At 37.1% G+C, this 25,736-nt stretch overlaps 1 protein-coding gene across 5 annotated transcripts in view; it reads right to left on the reverse strand.

Moving 5' to 3' along the window:
• Positions 1-25,736, reverse strand: part of EML1 (echinoderm microtubule associated protein like 1) — a 113,037-nt gene that overhangs the window by 20,144 nt on the left and 67,157 nt on the right. Inside the window, exons 3-9 of one of the 5 annotated variants that reach the window (XM_026050420.1) lie at positions 21,056-21,188; positions 16,276-16,323; positions 13,457-13,591; positions 8,422-8,450; positions 7,748-7,774; positions 4,484-4,613; positions 590-739 (exon numbers count right to left, since the gene is read on the reverse strand). In XM_026050420.1, the coding sequence (XP_025906205.1) occupies positions 590-739; positions 4,484-4,613; positions 7,748-7,774; positions 8,422-8,450; positions 13,457-13,591; positions 16,276-16,323; positions 21,056-21,188 (652 nt within the window). Of the gene's footprint in view, positions 1-589; positions 740-4,483; positions 4,614-7,747; positions 7,775-7,846; positions 7,916-8,421; positions 8,451-13,456; positions 13,592-16,275; positions 16,324-21,055; positions 21,189-25,736 lie in introns of those variants that run through there. The other 4 variants (XM_026050422.1, XM_026050421.1, XM_026050423.1 and 1 more) reach the window with 4 other exon arrangements.

Here is a 25,736-nt window from a genome sequence, read left to right on the forward strand (position 1 = left end):
GCAGATGAGATTAGAACTGTTGTGGTTAGATCCAGCCTGCAGGACCTATATTTGGCATCCTGACCTAGATGAAGACGAATAATTCAATCCTATTTAAAACAGGGAACAGAAGCATGATTATATCAATGCTAAGAGGTGAGCCCAGAGAAGAAATTAATGTCAACTTATGCTAAACACAGATTAATGAAAATGAGCAGATCTGCAGGTCAAAAGTCAGATTCCTACTTTTATACAGTAGAATTCCGCTCTTCTGTATGCTCTGTGTAAGTGCATAGTGGACTTAAAGGCAGGTTTTGCAAGCAAACCTGCCTTCAGATGGATACTTGTCTTAAATGACTGAGCTGTCACATCCTGGCAGTACTTGTGTCCTGTGCTGAGCAGATTACAGCTATAGTGGATAGAACAGATTACAGCTCTTTCTATGACTGTAATCACATCTTCATTCGACTGTGCAAACAAGTTGTCGTGGGCTGGCACCCAGCCTATCCAAGACCTATGGGTTAAACTATTAGAATTCTCTTCAAAATTATACATAAAAAAGTACAAAAGATGAAATGACAGGCATTATTTAATATATTAGCAGTCTTACCACTTCACATCATCATTGTGACCGGTGTAATGTCTCTGAAGCTGTTCTTCAACATTGAATAACACAACTACTGATGCAATGAAATACACGGTTTCACCCGTTGGAAGAAGATACAGGTTACTGCGACAGTCCCGACCCCTATAGCCATAGCTAGCGTGTTTGTCAAGGCACAGTAACACCATCTAAAAAATTAGCGTGTTAAAATTAAGCAAACACAAAATGCTTTTCTGCCACTGGCATTTCCTGATATTTGCCATCTCTTGTTTTGAGCACATATAACACTTGAAAGCCTTCAAAAAATCCTTGCTTTCATACACTAAAAACAGATAAAGCATTTTACAATCTTCTTTATATCATAGAGAAGAGAACTGATAATGGAGACAGTGACAGGATTTTGACATGCTGCCTCTTTATATTCTCTGGAATTTTATAAAAGCCAGACAAAGGCAACATCAATTTTGTCCCATGTGTATTTACTATTTACACCAGTTGACTCTAATTAAAATAAAAATTTGGACCTGATGCAAACACTAATAAGTTATTCAGTGCATCTCCCTGCATTATATTAGATTGACTGCATTTTCCTTTGTTCTGGATGATTGATTTCATTATTCTGGTCATTACCAACCAGATGGACATAAAACTGGAGAAGGGTTACCTCATACATTTCCATTTATTTGTAGTATTTAAAAGGCAGTGGCCCAGATTCTGAGGCTAGCCATATCAACACTAATCTAAAATTAATCCAGTGAAATAACTGGAATTAATCCAGAAATAATCTCATTTAGAGTGAATGTTAATTCAGCCAAATTATGTAGTTGTATTCTTGTGAAGAGTCTGTAGGGATTGCAACTATCCTGGCTTTCCCTTTTTATGGGAACAGCGAGGAACAGTATTAGCTGAATCTTGGCAAAACGGAGCAGCCTTCTAATTCAGTCAGTATGGAGAATCTGGCTGCAACACATATTTGTGAATGCACTAAACCCCCAATTATAAGATATTTAAGAGAGATTTGTGCTCTATTTTCTACGATCAAAGATAACACAGTCAAACTAAAATATCCACATTAACACGATCCAAGAAATAAGGATAAAAGCCATCTTACTTCTAAAATATGAATTTAAATACCAGGTCGATGATGTTTTTTAATAAACTCAGTGGAGGTAGTCATTCATTTGCAATGCTGCATATCCATCCACCAAACTGTATAAAAATCCAGCTTTTAGATGCCTAAAATGGAATATTTCTTCATTTTTTTTTCCAAATTATTTTTAGAGTGGAAAGTTTCTTCAAGTTTGAGCTATTCAAATTTAAAGAAAGCAAAAATATAAATGCCTTAAAATTGCAGATAATCTCCTAAGAAATTCTAATCTGTCTGCAAAGATAAGAGTTACTATTTTAATTGTAGGATATTGCTTTATCTGGTCAAATTTATTTTTCTCTATGAGGCCAGATGGTATTACCAGTGGAAGCCAACGTCACAATTACCTTAGCCCAATGACTAAAAATAATTTGCTAATGAACCAGCTCTTTAAAATAAGATTAAAAAGTTAAAAACAAAAGGTAAAAAAAAAGAAAAAAACATTATATATATATACCTTCATGTCTCTCTGCATAAATATACCTGTTAAATGGAAAACATACATTCTTCCAAGAAAAGCTTTCTCTCCCCTCCTGCCCTTTCAGATCAATGTGCTGCTGCACTCAACCACTCCTTTGATATCTGTGGTCAGATATTTCATATCTCTCAGTTGGTCTTTCTCAGGCTTGAACACCTGGGGCTTCTCTCCTTCCCCTCCCGATGTCCCACACTCAGAGCTGGTGGCTTCAGCCGCTCCAGGAGGCACTGGCACCTGAGTGGCTGTCCCCCTGCCCCATTAGGTTTCATGGATGCCATCCTACACATGTTCAATTTTCTTGCTGCTCTTCTTCATCATAGTCTGCTTGGCTGTTTCCCTCTTGCCTCCAATGCTTTGTTTCTCTCACACAGCTAAGCCTTTCTGACTGCAACTCAGCTTCTCCAGTCCAACTGACTCAAGTGCCTGAAACATCAGGTGCTTTTTGCTGGTTTTATCTTTTTCCTTAAATTATCTTTCACTACAGCCTCCAGCATTTCTTCTCACCATTATAGTCTGCAAACTGGGTATTCATTGTAAATACCTAGGCTTTGAGGTAACTTTTAAGTATGGATATCATGACTGAGTAACTGAGTAAATTAAATCTAGAAAAAAAAAAAAAAAAGCGCTATTTCGTTTTGGAACTGTATGTCTCCTCTTCAGTAACCTTTTAGGTTTAGTTGGAATATTTTATTTATTCATACACTTTTACTGGTAGAAAAGGTTTATTTATGTATAGGATGCTACTAGGCGTACTCACAGAAACATCTGAGAGGAAATATGAATGTTTGCATTAAAACTAACATTTTTTCTGGCAAATTTCTAAGTCAGTTAACAAAGCTTAAGTGAGAAACTAGTGATAAGGAAATTATGATTTACTTCAATTAGCATTTCCTATAGTAGTTTAATATGTTAACTTCAGCTTCCCACTACACATTTCTAATGACAACCTCTTCTTGTTTATTTATTATTTTTGTTTTAGAAAGCATCCTCACACTTCCTCCAATGTCATTCTCATATGAGTCAGAGGCCCCTCAAAGAGATCTGAAAGGTCATCACTCAATTTTGTTGTGATGTGCTGAAGATCTTGCACAGGGATAAGATACATATTGCTTGCAGCACTCTGCTATGACTTTAACCTCAACCATTTTATTAATTTGTGCTATTGAGTTCATTTCTGGTTTTTAATCCATTTTCAGTCATTTCTGTATTTATTATCTCCAGATCCGGCAGAAAAGAATAGACCTCATAAACTCAGCTGCAATAGAAATAAAAAAATGGATAGTAAATCTGTCATTAATTCTTTGGAAACTTGATGTGTACATTCCGAAACCACATGTAGTTCTATTTATAAAACTTAGCAAAAGACTATTTGCAGTTTGTCTTCTTTTATATGAAGACCAAGCAACTTCCTATTTGCACTGTTTTGGACCAAAAAAAAAAAAAAAAAAAAAGTTTTTTCTTAAAATAGAAATCCTTCAGAAGACTTTGTCTGTCTAAAGATAGTGGATATTGCAAACAGATTGAAATCTTTCTGTGCTTACGTTTTATCTTGACTCTTCTAGCCCACATGTTAAGAATATACAAAACCTGTGTCCTTATGTTTTCCAATAAAGGAATAATTTCCCTCATATTTAAAACTGAAATGTAAAAAAAAAAAGTGATCTTCTTTTTAATGTTTGAATTCTACATGTATGCCCATTCACATATGCCGAAAGCAGTAGAATATTTGATTCTTGCATATTTATGGTCTTTAAAATCTAAATAAAAGCGCTGTTTCATATATGATATCTATTAAGAGTTACATTGCAAAGCAGAAACAGTTGCAAAGTGCTGTTAACTAAATAATAAAGTTGATTATAGAATCCTCTAAAGGACAATGGTGCACATTTTATAAAATAGAGTTTAAAATGATAAATTACTAATGAGAATCAGTAAAAGACAGGAACTTGTTTCATGCATAGCATAACGAATAATTGCAGCTCAGGACATTCTTCCAATATGCCTAGTTTGATCTCGAGCTAATCAGCATATTTCAAGTGTAACCTTCAGGCAACATTTAAGCAAAATCTTCCTTAAGCTGCCATCCTATATTCCACAAAATGCAGCAGCCTCAAGACAAACACCTATTTGAATGGAACATGACCTAATACTTCACTAAGGAAATGAACTCTATTAAAAAATCCCAGTTTTGCTACATTCTAGCTCTAAAAAAATATGTAAAACAAATCGTTAAGACATGATTATTTCCAGTATTTCTCCACCACAGCAAGGATACACCCATTCCAGTTTAAGCCTCTTGGCTGGTAGTTCTACTTTTGCTTCCAAATTGTAAGATTCCACTTGCTCTTTGGGCATGTACATGGTAACAGGACGTCCACGAAGAAACATTTTTACGTATCCTTCCTCTACAAAAGGTCAGAAATGTTTAGTGTTACACAGAAAGACACAATCGGAGAAGTCCAGTGCTCCTCCATCCCTTCCCACTTAACAGTTTGGTGGGTTATAATTACAAAATTACATGCAGTCTCAAATTTGCATGATAAATTACGCAGCTTTTTTTTTAAATCACAGACATTAAACAGATTTTTTTTTTTTAAACGCAGCAAGTCCCTTTTTCCTCTAAATATTTAGAACAGCAGAATTAGAACTAAACAATATTAAGAACTACAAAACTGTAAGGATTGAGATAAAAACTATTTTTAAATAATTTCTTTTAAACACTAAAAGGGAAAACATCAAAGATTACAATTAACGCAAATGCCACTTAAAATTATTTTATTTTTTAAAATCAATATTTACATCGGAGTATCAGCATCTAAAGATTTTTTGACACTCAGTTGCATTCTTTGCATCTCAGTGTAAAGATACCCTTTACACTTGATACACAGTGTTAGAGATACATCCAGAATAAGGAACACAAACAATTAGTAAAAGGAATCATGCTGATGTACATGCAAAAAGAAATAAGTGCATAAGAATTACTAGACATTGAAAAAGGAATGACAACATTGACAGCACATTATAGAAAGGAAGATGACATACAGGAGAGAAGCTACAGAAGCTGAGTTGGCTCACAGAAGTAGACATTTCTAGGAGAAAATACTAAAAATAATGTGTTTGACTCTTAAGAAATATGTTTGGGGAAGAGAGGCAGGGATTAATAACAGATCTGGAAGTACTGACTTGGGGACTTCATGGGGCTTATAAAACTAGGTGATCTGGGAAATGCCATGAAGGTCTGACTAGGACTTTTGGGAACTGGCAAGGCCAAAGAGGGTGTCCTGTGAACTTCTGCTGAAGTTTGTCCACATTCAGAACGTGCTGGCTCTTGCTGCTCCATCGGCAGATCAAGGGATTCAGCCTTGTTCTCATGCGAATCAAGCAGTTTTGGAGTCAGTGACATCTGGAGAGTTACTAGACAGAATAATCGTGGGCACAGAGGAAATGGGAGGGCAGAAGTAACAAAATCATGTAAATAAAAAAAAAAGTATACAATTTAGGTCTGTTAAAATTATGCTATGAATTGTTAAGTATCATTACACACACACTATTATTTTTTAAATTTGAAAACTAAGGCTCTATTTGAATTGGCAAATAAGCACACATTACAGATCCTGATCGAAAATATTGGCTGAACAAATAAGCATCGTAGCTATGTTTTACTGCATAAATATGTGTATTTTGCTTTTACACTAATTCATTTAGAAAAGGTGTCTAATTGATCTGTCACAATAAATTCACAGTCAGGGTTCTAAAAAATAAAAACAAACTTTAATTTACAGAATTCATGCATAAAATGAAAAAAAATAACATAAAATTTAAAAAAGCAAAGAACAATAATGGTGACAGATGGTTGGAGTGCAGGATGACTGTAAAACTGCCAGAATCCTGGAAGTATTTTTAAAAATCTGCTGCTGCTGTGATAGATTTGTATTAGAAAATAATCTATAGAGGCCATTTCCCTATATAATAATAGTGCATTAAAGCTCTATTTGCACAAACAGCCAAAGTCTATTTAATGCTCTTGAAATACATGCCACTATTACTAATATTGGCATGCCAGAAGTTAATGCATTTTCAGCAGTGACAACTCCTGTTTACACTAAAAGCACAGATGAAAAGTTTAATTCATTGAACTGTTTTTGTCACCTGCAACATATCATGGGATGCATAAAACTTGAATTTAGACATCTACAATGGAAGTATTCACATTTGCCTGAGTCATTCAAAGCTTCTTTTAGAGCCAGTGGGGAGCAGGAGACACTTCTGGAGGGATTCATCACATGTTGTTCAGATGTTCAAAACCAAAGTTTCTAAACTGAGTCTTCAAAGTGTTTCTCTCTCTCTCTCCACTAACTGTAAAGAGGAACTTAGGATGACTGGACCGGGAATAGAAATGTCTAAATGTGTATATCTAAATTTTGGTAATATCCATCTTCTGTATAATGACTGATGCCAGTAATAAAGTATCTGAATTATATAATCAATGCATATCTCTTTTCATTTATTTTCCATAATCAATATTTTAAGACAGCAAAGATTCTCTATGTGAAGGTATGTAGATATAAAGACAGACAGTCAGTACAAACTACAAAGAAAAAACAATGGTGAGATTTTTAAACAAATGTATCTTTTACACGTGCACTTTTGTAAAATTAGAATTGTTGTTGAAAATATCAGCAAAAACATATAGTTACGTTGAAATAAGATGCATGAACGCTAGTAGGATCTGCAAAGGAGACCACTACTGATTCCAGGTATAAAATCAAGTGCTCGGAGGTAGAGACTTTTTCAAACACTCTATCTTGAAAACAAACATCTTTTCATTGTAAAATCTTAAGATTTGTTGCAAAGCTGAAAGATGCTGATTAGTGGAAAATCTGTTAGGAATAAACTATCTCTAAAAAGCAAGACAAACCTGTGATTATATCACAGATATAAACATGCATCAGAAATGTGCATATTTACACTACAACTTAGCTACAGCTTTAGAAATCAGTATGATACATTTTACCAAGTGTAAATTTATAATATCTAGCAAAAAGCATGGAGAAATTAGTTGTATGCCTAAGTCTGCTTACTCATCGTTCAGAAAACTCTACAGTCTACTCAGTAAGAAGAAGCGAGGGGATATAAACATCGAGGCGCCTATAAACATATGTTAAGCTAACAGCAAAACAGCCAACGAAGGGGCAGATTCTAAATGAATTTCAGCAGAAGTGCAGAACACCATTTCAAGCACAGTGAACATCCAGGTGTTGCCATATAGCTCTCTCAACATTTTTTTTTTCTAATTGAAACTCCTCTGAGAAAGTCCACACGCATCTAAATTATAACCCAATTATTAAAGTGCACAGGAGGGTTATAATTCAGTAGATGGTACAATAGATAGCGGGGTTTTTTGCTTTGTGCAAAAGAAATAGGAAAGGTTTGACTTTGTAAAATGCAAGTTACAAAAGAGCTGTGTGTACAAACAGCTTTTATTACATTGGCACTAGTTTTGCTTCGAGAGCTATGAGGTTTGGGGAGTGAAGCCTACCTTTGCAGTGTGTCACACGGCGCTTCCCTTGTGATTACAGAGACAGAGACAGAAGGGCTAGATAAAGATGTGTTTGAGTACAACAGGCTCGCTAAATACCTGCTCTACGGGCGGTCCGGGCGTGCTCTGCTGGAGGCTGCCCTGTTACCTGACAAGACACTGAGCCAAACTCTGTTCAGCAGGTTGGGTAATTACAGCCAAAACTCGATTCCTCCAGCTAGGGGCTCTATATGCTTTGTTCTTTCATTGTTAAGATATCAATTTAGGCTTTCTTATGTATCTACATGCTAAAAATAACTAGTAGGAATATCAGGTATAACATTCTTACAAATAATCATTAACTTCAGTGAGAATGTTGCCTGGATGAGTAGCGATGTTACATATGTTTAACTACTGATCTGATGGAAAATGCTAGAAAAATAACAATTTCAAATATATTTGGGGTAACAAAACACAGCGTTTTCTTCTTTGTCTTCTTTTAAAGAATCCTCACTGTAAAATAAACCCCTTGGCCCCATAAAAACTAGAGCAAATTGATCAACCTTTTGAAAAAATATGCCACTGGTTGCCTGTAGGTTTCATGCTTAAAGTCCCAATACCAGTTCTTGGACATCCACGGATAAATCCTACTATGCTACAAGGGTTATCTGTTTAAAAATTGTAAATGTTCCTACCTGCACTGAACATTGGTTCCTTGGGTTTGCTGTGAAAAAAAAAAAAAACAAAAAAAAATCAATTAGGAAGTTTTATGTGCATACTGTATATGTGAAAGGTAAAAATGATTTGCACAATCCTACAGTTCATTTCTTTACATGGTAGATCACAGAATCACAGATCCTCATGCAGACACAATAAAAGCAGCAAACATTGTGGTTCTGTGATGACAGATGCTAAAACCCTTTTTCACATTCAATTCTTTTTCGATCTCATGACTACAGATTGTCCTCTGCTAACTGACAGTTCTCCTTATCCTCCAGAGTTAGTTCAGCTATAGAAGAACACAGAAGTTGGCCATGATCAGCCACATACTGTAGTCTCCAGCCAGTCAATCATATTTTTTTTACTTTACAAAGGTCTATAACTATAATAAACAGGTAGGAATGCATCCTTAATTGTAAAATCTCTATGTACATCTGTGTGGGCTGCTACAGCAGTGCACATGAGGTGTTTGCTTGCTTCATGGCTTTGCTCTCTCCGGCTTTAAGGAGTGAAAGGGCAAGTTCGGTGTTTTTTTCTAAGAGTTTACACAAAACACAGAACTGCCCAATTGCTTCTTGGTGGATGGTAGCATTTGATGAACCTCCGAAAGTTCCTGAAAAGCACATACCCACCAGTATCAAAATGCTGCTTCTTTCTCAATGGACTACTGCCTAGAAGACTGAAAATAAAGTTGCTTTGTCTTTTTTGTCTTAGGCAAACCATTTGGGAAAACTTGAGGGGAAAAGTACACTATGTGTGGAGAAGGAAGAGACAGAAAAGAAGAGCTGCAATCTAGGTAGTGCTGTAGTAGTCAAAAAGGAGCAATCTTATTCACAAGTCATTCATTTTCTTTATCCTTTGCACATTTATGATTAACAATGAGATGTTGTATCCTGAAACTGAAAAGGTGCACGACTGTATCCCTCTTACATAGTTTTCCTTTCTGGTCCATTTGCTGGACAGCAAGTTCAGCAACATTTTTAAAATACAAGGTTAGCGTTCCCAGTTCAACTGCGATTCTAGAAGGGATGAAAACCATACTTCTTGTAATGGAGGAGTGCTGAAGGATAAAGCTTTCGTCTTGTCTCCACATTAATTAAAGGGGACAAATAAAACTGAATTTCCCAAACAGTAGTGGGCAGATGAGCAGAGGATGAAAAATGAAATGCAGCAGCTGTCCTTTTAACACATTACTTCTCAGCATAAAAGAATCTCTCTACAAAGAGGGTGATGCAAATGATTTTACAATACTTCACCTCTTCTCTTAATTTGGCACTATTATATCAAGAATAATATGTTAACTTTATGATGCATTTACTTAGATTAACTGGATTCTACTGATCACGTCCACTGAAGTAGCATCCTTTTATAATACCAGCCATGAGAAAGACAAGCACCAAAATTCATGTCTCAAGCTGGCCTACACAGGCAATCTCATCTATATAAATAGCATGATGTCTTGCTATTGCTAACACTAGGATGAATATATTTTCTTATGAATGAAGATAGTTACAGAAAATAAAAACTTTGTGGGATGGCACAGTAGTCAAAAATACTTCATTACTACAGACAAAAAAATGACTTTGTTCTGAACAGTCTGTGATGACTTATTCAAGCTAATGAAGCTAATGTGAAAGGCTGATTCACTGTAGTAATAAAGCACATCACATGTACTTTCTAACTAAATACACCTTAGCTGAAAATACAGCTCAGAGCCTCCCAAACCTGGATCACCTTCTGCCTCTCTACCCCTTAGAAAACTTTATTCTTTTTCATAGTGATGGGGAATTTGGACACCCCATAGCAGTATGGAAGATTAGGGTCACCTCATCACCCACTGCTTCTTTAAAGCTTCTTAAAATATCTTCCTATAGGATTATGTTTCTGCACAGTAGCCTACCATTTGAAATTAGTCATAGCACTCTATATACTTCAAAAACAATTTCATAACTGACTTTTGAGATGCCTGACACACCTTCTGCTCTAAGCCTCATCTAGAAGGCAGATGCAAAGAATTATAGGGCTGTGAGAAGTTGGTTAAGTAACGTCCCGCTCCCTGCTCTTCTACACAGGCAATTACTTTTAGGGGGACACTCTTAGGCCCTGGCACACAGAACCACGTGCATTTTTTTTCTTATCCCATGACCCACTTTTTAAAAGCAATTTGAACAGTGGCACATGCTCAACGGGAGCATTAAGCGTGTCCTTTCCCAGCCTATCCCATAGGATTACAGCTCTCTTCACGGAGGTGAGAGCTGTGGTTTCAAATGCCCTCAGGCTGCAGGTGACATAAATCAGGTCCTCTAATTCCCAGGAAAATTCTCTAATCATATCATACCAATAGCAGGACCAGCATCACCAGCTCCAGCTAAGCCAGTCTAACTCATGCTCTCAATTGGCTGCTTGGAATAATTGCATGGTACTTGAGCATTGCATCACTTGTGCTTTGGACATTCCTTCTTCCGTTCTGATCAGTCGTGTAGCCCACACAATTTTTTGGGTTGGTGTGGCCCCGCAGGTGCAAAATTATATTTCCTCTAGATTTCTCTTACAATAGTATGAAAATATTTAAAATGGACTTTTGTAACTGTGATCGCTTTTAGACTGAAAACAAAGCAGCAATTTTGCAGATCATCATAAGTTAACATACAATGTTTTTATCTCTCAGTTACTTTGCAATCCATCATACAGCAAGTGTGCAGTATCTTTATGTAGCTGCTGGAAGTCTTTTTTTTTTTACATTTAAATGAACTAAAATGAACTACATTAATATGTATATGTTAGAAATATACGCAATACACCTTATTCCTTTAGTACCTTTGTTACATAAATATGAAATGAATTCAGAAAATTATCATCTTATCCTTGAGCTTCTGCAAAGTACATATCCTGAAAAAAATGGATTTTGCACAGTACTATGTTTAGTTTTCCACAGATTTAACTTCTTTTGAACAACATACACATCTTTTGGGAACTTGCTGTATAAGATGAAATACACAGAAAAAGGACACTACAGGAACATCATATGTTTGCTAAATATTTATTTAGAAACTAGAGTAAATTGGAAACAAAATAATGAAATTTTAGTAACGGTAGGTGTACTTCCTGCTTATATTCCATAAATAAAAACCTATCCATGTAATAGGTATAAAAATGTACAGATTTTAATAGAAAGTTTCCCTTAATGAAATTAAAATTTGGTTTTGTTTATACAAGATTTAATTGAATTAATGGGATTACAATATAAGATTTTGTTGCTGAATTTGATATGCACAACAGAATAGGAAGTTAAACATATATACATACAAGTAAAAATTCAATCTTAAGTAAGTTCAACAGAGATCAATAGAGTAAAGAATTGCTCCTTGCTAATGATTTAAGTGAGCAAATCCAGCTGCATAAAATTCTGTACTAGCTAAATGCTGTGTGGAACTTGCAGCTTAAATTAAGATAACCTTCTCCATTCTTACCATTCCCCTCACTGGTCACTTTTCTTGCTTGATTTTGCCTTTTACTTTGCATGTTGATATTTGGTTTTCTCCTTCAACACTATCACACCAAGTCTAGTTTTAAAGGCTTACAAACAAAAATAGTACCAAACTAATGGTTAATTTAAAGTGTAGACAATATGGAAAAGAATCAACTCTCAGTTTAAAAGATTTCACTATAAAAATCAATCAAAAAATCAGTAGACCATTAAGACCATCCTAGACCTGAAACTGTTGGAAGACACATTTTGCTCTTTGTACTGTCAACAGTACAGAGAAAGGAGTAGCAAAAAAAGAATATGTTTGTGTTAAGGCAGAAATATATACCTTTTACAGGTCACATATGTATGACTAAATGATAATAGTCTTCCTATTGCTGCATATGTAGTGTTGGTCTCTAAAGCTATTCTGAAAAAAAAATTGATATTGCAGGAAACAAGACATATAATGCATTTAGGAGACGGTATTTCCTCAGTAACAGTATAGACTGTTACACATAGTTTTTATGTCCACATACCATTTATGACCTCAAAATATATAATTACAGTAATTGTCAAATTACTTTTTATCTAAAACTCATTTTGATATTCTTACTGCATTCAAAGCACTTGAACAGTATATGAATTTGAATATAAAATACCAGACAGTGACCCATAATGGGTTATTTTCTTTACTAATTCTTCTAGAAAGCCCAGATGATGACACTAGCCTTTTTAACATCAACTCAGCAAAATTTTCCAGTATTTGAAAGACTTTCTTCCAAAGCTATTCTCTACCCCTTACCCACAAAAATCTCTCTGGTTTGCTTGCCTTCCTTATTACTCACTTCTCTCCTGACCAAAATCAGAAGGGACAAGGTAATAACAGAAAATGATAAAAAGAGAAAAATGAAAAAAAAAAAAGAAAAAGAAAAAAAAGTAAAAAAGAGAAAAATGGCTCAGATCCCCCCAAATCACATAATCATCATGTAGCTTGAACATATCAATATTGAAAGCAGGGAATAGCTTTAGTTATTTTTCTTTTTTTATTCTTAAACCAATAACTATGTTCAAGATGTACCAGAATATATAAGCAACCATAGCGCTCCAATACCTAAGAAAAACACAAGAAACAAACAAACAAATGCTTCCAAACAACATGTAACTATCCATATTTGTTTAAAAAACGGTATCAACCCCACAACTGTCCTATTAAGAGGATATGCCAGGAACTTGATGACTAAGGCAAGCCACCAAGATAATGGGAAAAAATTGTTCAAGAATTATGAGCTTTTGGGGGTAATTCAAGATTCTCACGTTGCTCGTGGTGCATAAAGCAAATAAATCTCATCTAAACTTGAAAATGGTTTGATATAAAGTGCTTTAAAATGCATTTTTGTCCAACTAGTATAGCTTAGGGAAAAAAAAAAGTCAAAAGCAAACCAAGAAAACACCTTCAGTATTTGCTGAACAAATTTCTGAGGGCTAATTTCATTGTCAGGGCAGTAGGCTTAGGAAGGAGACGGATTCTTAAACAACCTTACCTTTCACTGTTCTTTTTGCCACTCGAGGAGCTGCTGGTGGATCCCGTGCGGTTGCGACTCCCCTTGGAGTCCCCATAGCTTTCCCGCCGGCCCCCCGGCGACACGCGCTCAGCTGAGCTGGTTCTCTTAACAGTGCTGAGAAAAAGAGCGATCAAGTTTTACAGCAGCACTTGCAAAAGTACATTGGGTTACGACAAACATTTCTGACGAATTAAGTAGAATGCTGACTCTAATTACATTTCGTAAGAGTTGAAAATGTTTTTTCTTTCTTTTTTATTAAATCACAACTTGGTTTGGTAAAGAGCCTATATAAGAGTTTTGCTGGGTATCTTGTACAAGAAAGACTCATATACTGCTTTTTCCTTGTTATAAAACAAAAGATAGACCATATCAATAACACAACGTAGGCTGAAATATCTACTTTCCAGGTAATAAGACATACTGTTGAGGCGGAAGATTCAAAGGACACATTTTTGAGATACTGCTCCAAACCTCTGGGGTTTTGAATCTGTTTAATAAGAAGTGAATGCGTGCTACCTGGCACTGCCAACCGGACTGTAGAGAATGCCAAAAGTAGGTCAAAATTTGAGCACGCACAAGGTAACCTCATCTCTTCATTCAATATCAGTTATGCTGTGCTTCAAAGCCTAGTTCTAACATTCCCTCAGGTGAAATTAATGGAGAGCTGGCCTGAGATTTGTCATTGGCTTGTCAAAACGTAGGCTTCCTGCCTACACGGGCGACTGGATGAGATGCCCCACATTCCCTGCCGGGCAGTTCCTCAGCAGCTCAGATCTTCCCTTTCCCTGGCACCCCTCAGCCCCATCCTGCCAGGGTGCCCATCGGGAAGATCTTGGGTGACTTTGTGGCACCCCTTAGCCATCTGGCTCCCTCGAATTGGGAAAGACGAGCCAAGCCAAGCAGTTTTAGTGAGCAGGTGAATAGGAGCTTCCTCACTATGCCAATCTTGTGCTATTTTTCCTCTCTGCTTTTCCAGTAACATTCCCACAGCTCCTGTGGCCACTCTCTCAACCCAGGTCCCACATGCACTGACGATCACTTGGAAGATCACACTGATACCCACAAATCCCCAAAACAACCCCCTGGAGTCCCAGAACTTCAGTCCCAGAACTCTGCTCCTTCAAGGTCCAGCCTCATCCCAGCCATTGCTGTTCCCATCTCCACCCAGTTCCGCCAGCCTCTCCATACGCTCCTATATGACCCCCTGGTTGCCACCAGGCTCACTGTCCCAGGCCTCTGTGAGTGCTACCCCCAGACTGGGATGCTCCTATCAACCCATCCCTACAGTTCCTAACACAACACCTCACAATTCATCCTACTTTTGTTTACAGTGTTAGAAAAAGGACGGACTCTGACTCTTCAGCCAATGCCTTCCATTCAAATGGTTAAACCGAAATGAAGGATGTTGTTTTTCCAGACAGACTCATGTAAGAGCATCAGCAGGCTGCTAAGTTACACTCAGGGACAGAAAGAGAGAAGGTCCTAGGAGCAGGGAAGGGGCAGCAAGAAGAATTTAATTCCATCTTCACTTCAGAAATACAAGTTTTCCTAAACTGGCCTAAGATTCTGCAAGTTATCACAAAGGACAGAAAATTAAATAGCTAGCAGTACCATTTAAGTGTTCCCTGCCTCTCATAGCATCAGCCAGTTAATATTAGTCCAGTTAAAGAATAAAACTCTGACAATGTTTATGCCACGTAGAGAATGTTTATTGGCTTAAGTCCTTCCACTAGATTATACATACCACTGCATAGCATCCTGGCTGCATGATTTGGCAGGATCTAATTGTTATTTTTGCTTGTTTTCCTTGACCAGGAAAAGATGTTGCAATATTAGTGTACAGCAAAATGATAAAAAATTAATGAAGGAGACCATGAAATCTTTCTAATGTTAGAAAAAACGTTACGTTACTGAAGTCATTTCAATTTCATTTTCATGTTGTTTATCATTTTATTTTTACAGCTATCAACATTCAAAAGACAAACTAATGGATAACAGTGAATGGAATTGAAGCCCACAAATGTAATGCTATCTTTTTTTCTGAAAAATGAAATCCCACTCCACAATGGCATAACCACTTTTATGGCAATGGAACAAGACCAAAATTTTTTAAAACTCTGGACTCACGGTTTAAAACAACTAGCATTCTGAGAAATTTTATTTTAAATGTTCAACAGAAAACCCAAAATACCCAGGGACCAATATTAGCAGGCAGTGCAAAAATCAAGTTTAGAGCATCACAGGTGTTTTAGCTCAATTTTGGTGTTTAAGCTTTCTGGGGGGGTCCAGAGTGGTGAACACCATTATTTATATTTGTGGATAAAGTACACACCCTGCAGAGGAAGAATTTAAAGCAAGGAGACAGTAGAACACAGAAGACATACATGTCATTTTACATTGTCCTAATAGTACAACTGGATTCCTTAATTTGTTTTCCATATTAAGTGCATGAGAGGATGGTATTTTCAATTATTTAACAGGCTCACATTTGGCAATGCTATTTTTAGATTGTTTAAGAAAGCACACATCCTCATAATAAAAATGATGTTAGCATGAGAAAATGGTGGTACCATAACTGGAATGATCATTTAAATTTTGTAAGACATTAGAGTATATCAATAATGATGATGTTTTTTAAAAATGTATGTCTGGAAATATTAAAGTTTGCAATAATTTTTACCACTAGGTTCTACGGTGTTATTGTTACTACTAAGACAATCTCTTGCTATGTATTGAAGCAAAACAGAGAGGAAAAACAACTGAGCATCAACGCCACAAAGCTATTACGGATCCCTCACCTTAGAGCAGGCTTTTTCAGTTTGCATGCATTGAGAAGATTCACAGACCTGCTCATCCAGGTTGAGAGGTGCAGAAACAAAGCAGAATAAAAAGTGAATGCGACAATAAAATGCGGAAACAAGACATTAAAAACAAACTTACATTAAAAGACATACAATTGCATGCATTCAAGGTATGAAGTAATGTGCAAGAGCAAACACCGTAGTGCTTATTGACAGTCAGATGTTTGATCATTTCAAACCATACATTTAAGAACATCAATGTATTTTTGAATGACAAAAATCTTAGCAATGCTCTATGTATGCTGACCATTTCTAAAGCTACTTGGGAAAAAAGGAAAATCAAAGGGGCTATCTGAGGAAACAAGACAGATGATCCAGCTAGAAGACAAAAGACCATTAACAAAGCAACAGTAAGCACAAGAAAAGAAATCCTCATACATACATACATACGCTACTGCATAGCATGAATGTTTCAGATGGTTGCATTATTAAACCAAGCAAATCTGCCCCAAAATTAAAAAAATTTAAAAAATTAAAAAAATTAAAAGAAGAAAGAAAAAAGAAAAAATTTAAATACCAAAATAGGGCTAGGGCAAGGGAGGAAATCTGAGGAGGAAAAGAAAAGCTGCTTAATAAAAAGAATTTAAAAATAGAGCTTATTGCTCTTAGCAGTAAGTGATGATATTAATAATATTTTGAAACTTGTCTAGCACTCTTTCTGACCCTCATTTAATTCAATTAGAATAAATTCAGGACTACTATACGACTTTAATTTCATTATGCCTTTGAGCAAAGCGAAGTAATAACTTTAATTGTTGGCGATATAGCGAAGGAGAATAATGGTGTTGCCACTCACAGTTCAATGGAGAGAGATTTTTTAATTTATATCCCTTTTCTTCTGAAACACTATTCTTGCGAGTCAAATGTTAAACAGAAGCCTTAATTGCAGGTTTGATGGGGAGTTTGTGTGTGTGCCAGTTACAAATCACTGCTGCCCCCAGCACAGAATGTAGAACATTAATTCCAGGAGACTGAACAACCTCCTAGGGGCCCATGTGTTTAGAGTTTAATATGATAAATTCCCGTCCTTCTCCAGTATTTTATTCTCCCCACAAACAAAGCTTTCTATAACGTGCTCTTTGTCCCAGCTTCCTCCTTTTGATCTCGCTTCTCCGAGTTCTGCACCATTGTAATTTCACAATCTGCTCCAGAAGAAAGAAGGATTCATTGTCTTCTTTTGAATGACAAAGCATGGGCCGGTCTATAGGCTGCCTCAGCATCCCTACTGGGCAAGGTACCGGCTGCATTCGCCTCCTTACATTTTTTCCTTTTCCCCTCAACTGCTGGAAACAAAGCTATCCTCGATCAGCCATGAAAAAAATCAAGATTTTAATTGGGAACACAAAACATTACTACTGGGCACTGGACAAATTCCAAACACCAACTTCGTGTTAAGCAGCGAGCTTCAAGTTGCACGGCATGGGAAGGGAGGAGCGCAGGGGGAAGGGAAACTTCTGTTGGTGATACACAAAGCTCATCCTATTCTCAAAGAGGGTTTCCAATCCTTATTCTATGCACAAAATATGGAACGATAATATGGCACTATTCAAAAAGATGGTACCAAATGCACAGCCTAATTCTTGACTTCTACTGCCTAAAACTACTAAATATATCAAATGGAAAATCAAATTTTAACCAAGGTATTTTTCAAAAAAACAAACAACGTTGTTGCTGAAACAGAATTTCTGATCCTAGTATCAACAGAATTGCCAGGCTTTCTATCTTACACTGCATTATTACTGTACACATTTATAATCTAACCGACCTACGTTTTTTATTTGTACTTTCGCTCTCTGTGGGTGCCCTTCATCCCTCCCTTACCTTGGGTGTCAGCTATACAGACTGAATACTGAAGGGGGTTAGTGCCCTCAATTCTAATTAAAGCCAGAGTCAGCTGAGGTTGCTCAGCACTTTGCAAGATCTGGTTCTAATTAATACATTAGCCCGTCTAACAGCCTCGTGCTACCCCATGATGCAGGCTTTACAGATGGAAAACCAATATGCATGGAGGTTAAGGGATTTGCATAAGGTCACTGAGAGTATGCGGCAGAACTTGAATAAAAACCTGCTAGTTCCACTATTTCAGCCTCAAGCCTTTTTTTACCACCTCCAATTTTATATTCCTGCCCGAAGCCATTTGCATTTCAAATATTAAATGGGAAATCAGAAAATGTAGTGAACTCTGAACCGCATCTTCTTGGTAATCCAGCAAGGGGGGCAAGCAGGATACCAGCCCGCGGGTACAAAGGAGTCAACCAACACATTTAAATACAGCTATTGTATGAAATTAGATGGTATTTGGAGACATATGTATAAGTATACATATTTCTATGCAGTGAAAAGTATAGATTGCACACTTGAGTCCTGGGGGGATTATTTGCATATATTTATATAAATGTGTACAGCAAGCAGTTTGAATGAACAAGTTCATTCTAATTCAATTGATTGTCACACACTTCCTAACCAAAACTGTGGAAGTGTCAGAGAATGAAGAAATCAGAAGTCATTTCTTTGTAGTATTTATTTGTAAGTGTTAAGTGTTTGTAAATATCTAAGTTTTAAAGCTATGAACATTTAAGAAAATTTAGAGCTGTTATGTTACATTTATATGTTTTGGACTACTAGAACACTTGCATTGCAACGTAGCAAATATTTTGGCATCAGTCTATAGGAAAAGCACTATAAAGACATGACTGTTTTAGCAGATATCAGAACTAAAAATAAATCAGAACCAAATAAGACTTGCTCAAAACTGCACCATCTACGGACAGGTCAACACTAAGTGAAGTTTCTTAGCATAAACAGACAAGTTCTGTCACTTAAATGACACTATTTTATCTTGCTAGTGTGTTTCCATTTATGTCATATGTATACATACCTACAGTTCTTGAATGTAAAAAGATCCAATATAAATCCAAAAGTATGAATGGATATAATGATTTCATAGTAATGAACACTCAACATAATGATTTCATATACTTGACTACTTGCAAGTAAGCTATTCAGGACACTTAATGAATCATCTCTGAATACTGAACTGTTTGAATACTGTTCACTTGGATTATGATTTACAAGAAATAGAAGAAACCGTATTGGTTATTTTAAGAAATAGCTCTATCAAAAGCTACTAAAAACGGAGAATAATTTACAAAAAAACCCAGATTCTCCCAGTGACTCACTGGTGAAGTGATTAACAACCCACTCTATTCCTCTCAAAGTCTTATTTATATGCAAGACACAGAATTATACTTTAAAATTACTTAATAAAGAAAAACTGTATATCAAATCCAAACAACACAGTATTTTAGTCTTTGAAGGGAATAATATTTGCTCATATTTTCACTGTGCATTTAACAAAACATTTGCCAGGACTCCTGTGTTGAACCTCAAAGAGCGAGTGAGCCAACAGGATCAAGCCCTTTGCACGGAGGTGAAAGGTGCCTTCTCTTTATTATTGTAACTACCATATGAAACCTGGTGTTTTATTAATGTTAAGGAAATAATTTGTAAAGAATAAATTTGCATAAAATTTTGCATTTACAAAGTAATTCCTTTTAAACACTAATAATTTTTCTTTGTAAGTGACTGGTTTTCTCAGCCACCTTCTAAATTCTGATAACATTATAAGACCTTATACAGTATTTACCTTCCTTCTCTTATCTTCAGGGTTGACTCGGCCAAGCCTGCAGCAAACCTGCAGCTGCAGTAGCCTGCTCATAGGAGCCCAGTTTCATTTGTGCAAGGTTTAAACAACTAAAGTGCTTTACAGTTCAAATCCTGCATAGTTTAGCTTCTTTAATTCAATCCCCTTCAAAACAGTAAAATATAGTGGTAAATCCTGTTAACATTTTTCTGTTTAAGGAGAAATCCTGTTTACAAAAAGACATGTCTTAGCTTAAAGAAAGATCTTAGCAAATTAATACTCTCATCTCCACAACTTGCCTTCCTCGGAATTGACAGCAGCCTCACTACAAAAGCTGAGGATGCCAAAAACAAGGGAAATATAAAAGAAATCACACACAGTTTTTTTATTATCTTTTACGTGCATACAGTGGAGCAGATTAGCACCACAGTAACTGTCACCTGTAACCTGAACTTGCTCACCTAAGGCACTATGTTCTTTATAGCCTAGATGTGTGAATAAAACACATGCATATGTACTCCTTTTAAATATATATATATAATCACACACACACATAGGTGAACACATACACACACACACACACACAAGGACTGAGATTGTTAAGTACTTTGGAGTTGCTTAGAACTTAAGTAACACTTTAACTGTAAGATATCTAAAAAGGGATGTTTTCACCTGCATAGATATGTGCTAAACACAGAATTCTCCTTCTTGAGAATAATTTTCATTAGCTATTAAAAGAAAATTTGCACTACTTTTCATATCATTTTGCACAGAGTCGAAATGTGTTATTCTCTATATGCTAGCCTGTATTAACAAGAAAGTAACACAGAAACCAGTAGACCAAGCACTGTATATTTTTTCAGTATTTACTGAAATAAATTTAAATTTAAATTTTGATTAATTAAACTAAGGAAGTTTTAAATGTCTCAGAATTACTTTCACCTCATTTTCTTTCTGAACTAAATGTTTAGATCACTATTTAGAAAGGGAGAAAAACTGCACAGCTAAAAGTTCCACAAAAGAAATATATTATTTTCTCCATTTACCATAAGAACATTTGTAATATATGCGCACCTTTTTGCTGCTGGTGATACAGTTTCCTTCCTGGTTCCTGATGGGGAAGGTAAAGAGCCACTTGGTTTCTTTGGTAACACAGTTCCATTATTAACAGTAGTCCTTAAAGGCAGTGTTGGTACCAGTGGTCTTGCTGTAAAAACAAGCAGATGATGAAGTTATGGGTTTTATTTTTCTTTTTTTTCCTTTTTTTTTTTTTAAGGATAGAACATTGTAACATTTAAAAACACATGTGCAGCCAGCCCCTTGTGATTCACCACGGCCAAATTCCACTAAGGGTGGAATTCCTCAAATAATTTTCATCTATCATCTTATCCACCAGGTCATCTGCGTATTGCTCAAGCACCCAGTTCTATAACCTGTGCTCGTCTGTAAAGCTCCATTCCAGCTCAGTGAGCTCTCTGGTAAATGCAAAGGCAGGTGCTGCCACCAAAACACATCCTGCTCGCCCAAAAGAGTATCTGTGTGTTGCCCATGTAGGCAGCATTCAGAGAGAAAGCCAGAAGTGAAGGCACATTGCCATCCAAGCTGCTCTTTACCTCTCAATGCTCTGGCACATTTTACAAAAGCAAATAACCTATTAAAGTATCCTTATTTCCCATCTCCACCAAAAATCCCCTCCTCTGAAATAGGAATGTGGGTGTATGCTTGACAAGTAGGAATTCTATCCTTTAGGCAGAAAAAGCCATTGAAATCCATGGCAAAGCAGGGGCACACTCAGCCGACTTTATCTGCCTGTGTTCTCCTCACCCAGTGTTGGCTCCGGTGCTTATCACACGTATCACACACGGAAGGAGCACTAGAACAACTGAGAAGTTGCATTCAAGTACATTAGAAATTGGCTGCACAAAACAAACAGTGGTTAAAACAGCAAGCAGTGGCTACAGACAGGAAAGCTATAATGAAACGCAGCCTGAAACACAGCTGGGAACATGGCTAGTGCTCTCTGTAACAGAGAAGAAAACCAAAGCTTTCGATGTCACCTGAAACTGGACTGAACCTGCCTTGGTAAAGATACCAGAAGTCTCCTGGTAAAGAGAAATAAAGTGCAAAAGAAGGCAGAAGCCATACGTTACTTAAGGCCAGTGACTTAAATATTCACTGAAATTCAAGAGGATGTCAGAAACAAGACCTCTGAAACATTCCTTGGAAACAGATGGATGAGAATAACCACTCTAAAAAGCTAACAACTGCTTATGGTTTAAGGTTATACTACGATAACTTCTCATTGTAGTACAGGATTGTAAACATTTATTGACTTGTTGACCTCAAGTTTTCAGATCCTGATCAAAATGAAGACAAAACACAACAACTTCCTAACACAGAAAGCTCTATCTGAATACGAGCAAGGTGTTCTTTACTGTGAGGCTGATAGAGCAGTGCAGGAGGTTGCCCAGAGAGGTTGTGGAGTCTCCTTCTCTGGAGATCTTCAAAACTCACCTGGACGTGACCCTGGGCAATGTGCTCTAGCTGGCCCTGCTTGAGCTAGGCCGGGGATTTGGGTTAGAATATGTCCAGAAATTCATTCCAGCTTCATCTGTTGTGTGATTCTGTGAAACGTGAAGGCCTGTGCCATGCTTGAGATTTTCTCAGTAAACAACATACACTTTGGAATTGGACTACAGGTTAGGCTATGACACTCTTGCCAATGACTGAAAGAGCAGAAGGTTTCTAATTTTATGGAAAGCTTTAGGACAAGCTAAACAAGACTTAAATGAGCTCCTGAGGTGCCTTCTAGCCCCAGTTTCCATGATCTGTTTGAACAGACCAGCATTGTCTTTACAGTTTATGCATGAAGTCAAAATATCTAAAACTTATTTACTAAAACTTTTTGCTTAAAGGGATTCAGATATCAGGACCACATCAACTCCTTAAGTGTTCATTCTTTCAAGTTAAATTCTTTCTACAGTTCCTGCTGGATGCCATAAAGGGTCCAATGCCATAATTAAGGCATATATATGAACAGCGATTCTGCTGTATATCACAGACAGCTACTGTTGAGCAGCTGGTAGACTGGCTCCTAATGTGATTTCTGTATCACAGAAAACTTTCATGAGGCTCTGAGATTATGAAGCAAATCTATCATTAAAGATAATAACAATAAAATATAGCTAATAAGCAATTAGAATATTTTTCCTTTTCTATAATCATATAAAAAATAAGTCTGTGCTAAACTGTAAACTGTAGCTGGAGGAAACTAGCTAGAATTTGTTCACTCTTCTCCCATTATTAAAGCAAAGCAGCCAGTAATAAACCTGCAACTTTTAATGGCCATCAGAGGGTCCATTTCAGATCCAATGTCAGAGCAGGATTCCTGCTTCTGGCACCCAAAATTTTAGGATCTAACCTCACAATCAGATGGTGCAGGAAGCAACAACACAAAATTATTCCATGGCACACAGGAAAAAAAACCCTATATATATAAATTCTTTGATGAATCCACTATTTGCCCTGGAGCAATTTAGTTTCATTTACAAGAGCTACTTTCTGTCGGTGGCAGCCAGCGTGACACTCAGACAACTCCAAACACGCCGTTGCTGTTAGAAGCAGTGGATGTCAGTAACTCAAATGCATTCACATTATGGCTTGGTCAGTAACACTTATTTTGCAAGGGATTTTTTGCTTCAAGGTCTTACCTGTGGCAGTAGCACTGACATGTTTACCAGTCTCAGCAGCAGCTTTTTTAATCACACTCTGATCTATGAATTAATAGGGCTGTTAAGTTTACAAACAAACCAATAAATTGCAACAGGAAAGAACAACAAACAGAAGTAAATCGAGGCGGGAAGCTGCCCTCAGCTGCACAAAGTAGCGGAATTAAGGGTAAAAAGCAGCACTGGTGCAGGAGCTCGCAGAGCAGCAGCTCCCGCTCTCCCAAGCTGCTCAGCTGAGGTCAGAGCAAGACCTGGGGACGACCTGAAAAAGGGCTCAAGAGCCGTTTCACTAGATGCTTGCAAGCCTTCAGCCTCATCAGTTTTAGATATTTAGTGCTAAGAGACTGGAGGGTTTTGTCCCATCCAGTTTCTTGTTCCGGACTTGAAACCTCCTGCCCACTTGCACAGCCAGGCATTTGCCACCCTGAAGGACACGGCCCACGCTCTGCTTGAAGACGTGAGTTCCTCTGAAGACGTGGGCCAGATTCTTGTGCTAAACATGGGCCCCGTGCTAAACGTGGGCCTGGCCTTTAAATGCCCCCCGGGCAGAAAGCAGCTCGAGCGCTGCTGGGTATGAGAGCGCCCTGCAGCAGCGGGGCCGAGGCTGAGCGAAGCCCAGGGGCACCTCGGGTTTAAAGTCCTTGTGCCCACAACGAGAAAAAGGGGCCCTGCAACACGTGGGCCTGAGCAAAATCCACTAAGAGAAATAAAAGATCCAGATACTTACTTGGTTTTGTTACAGGATGGGTTTAATATAGCAAACAAGGGTGACCTACGCTCACAGAACAACTGAAATAATTAAATTATTTGCATTAATATTTGCAGTGGCACTTGCTTCCACAAATGAGTTGCATTTAGGCAGCATTTATGAGGACTCGTTTCTGCAGTCGGTAGAGGATGAAGGGTGGAGGTGATTTGCAGCCCTCCATTGCATTAGCAGTGTAAAATTTCACCCACTCTTAATTTCCCCCACACAAAAGCAAACACAGCCCCCTGCCCTCCCCCTTGAGCAGAAGGCAGAGGCACAGGCTTATAATAACAGCTTGTTGCTTATTGTGTTCTTCTTGTTTTTTTTTTTTTAAGTACATTGAACTATAGCCTTAAAGATCTGTCACAATGAAGAAAGCATTTCCTGAGTTAGGATCCAGCTCTTCAAAGTCCATGAAAATTTGGCTCTGTGTTTGGCTAAGTAGTTGGCAGGCAAGAACAACAATTTGTTTACAATTTGATAATAATTATTAGGCTTTATTTCCTCCATGCATTAGATGATACTTATTTTACAGGCAACATAAGGCCTCTTAGTTCCTTGCACAATCACTTTTGGTGTGGCATATTATCACAGTGAAGACTATCTTCAGTACTATTTAACTGATATAAATCTGGTATTTTAAATGTCTTTTGAAATCAAACAGGCAAGGACAAGATGAGAATATAAGAAGAAAGGCAGAGCGTGGGAAAACAAGACCACAGACATTCACTCATCTTCTGTCCAAAAGCTAACATGATATAAAATCAACCAATCTGACTGGATAAATCTGTCCTCCTTTTTCTATTCTTCTCATTTCCAGACACAAAATATTAAAACAGAGTCATAATTCAGTAAGTTAATAAGTAGTTGCTTATCTAATCTATTTAAGCAATGTCTAAAAATAAATGTGGCACAAAGTCACAAACCTATAACCCACCTGGAAAGAAGTCCTAACTTTCAGCTTTGAGAAAATTATGTAGCCATAACTAATAATTACATAAGATAATTACATATCACCTTACCAAAATAAATTTTTAAAAAATTTCTTAATTAATATCAATCAGGTCCCCAAAAGAAACTTTGTGATTTAGACACTGAGGAGCCTATCACCTCACCCACACTTTCTTTCCACATCCAGCTTGCCGTAACTGCTACTTCTGAGACTACAGAAAAGGACTTCATGCCTTTCTGCTGGGTGCAGCATGCTGGACTTCATGCCTTTCTGCTGCTTTCAAGCACCATGTACTACCTGAAAACACATTAACTGGTTCTCAGTGAA

The sequence above is a fragment of the Nothoprocta perdicaria genome, unplaced genomic scaffold (assembly GCF_003342845.1).
Source record: "Nothoprocta perdicaria isolate Ctin4 unplaced genomic scaffold, notPer1 scaffold_69, whole genome shotgun sequence".
Lineage (NCBI taxonomy): Eukaryota > Metazoa > Chordata > Aves > Tinamiformes > Tinamidae > Nothoprocta > Nothoprocta perdicaria.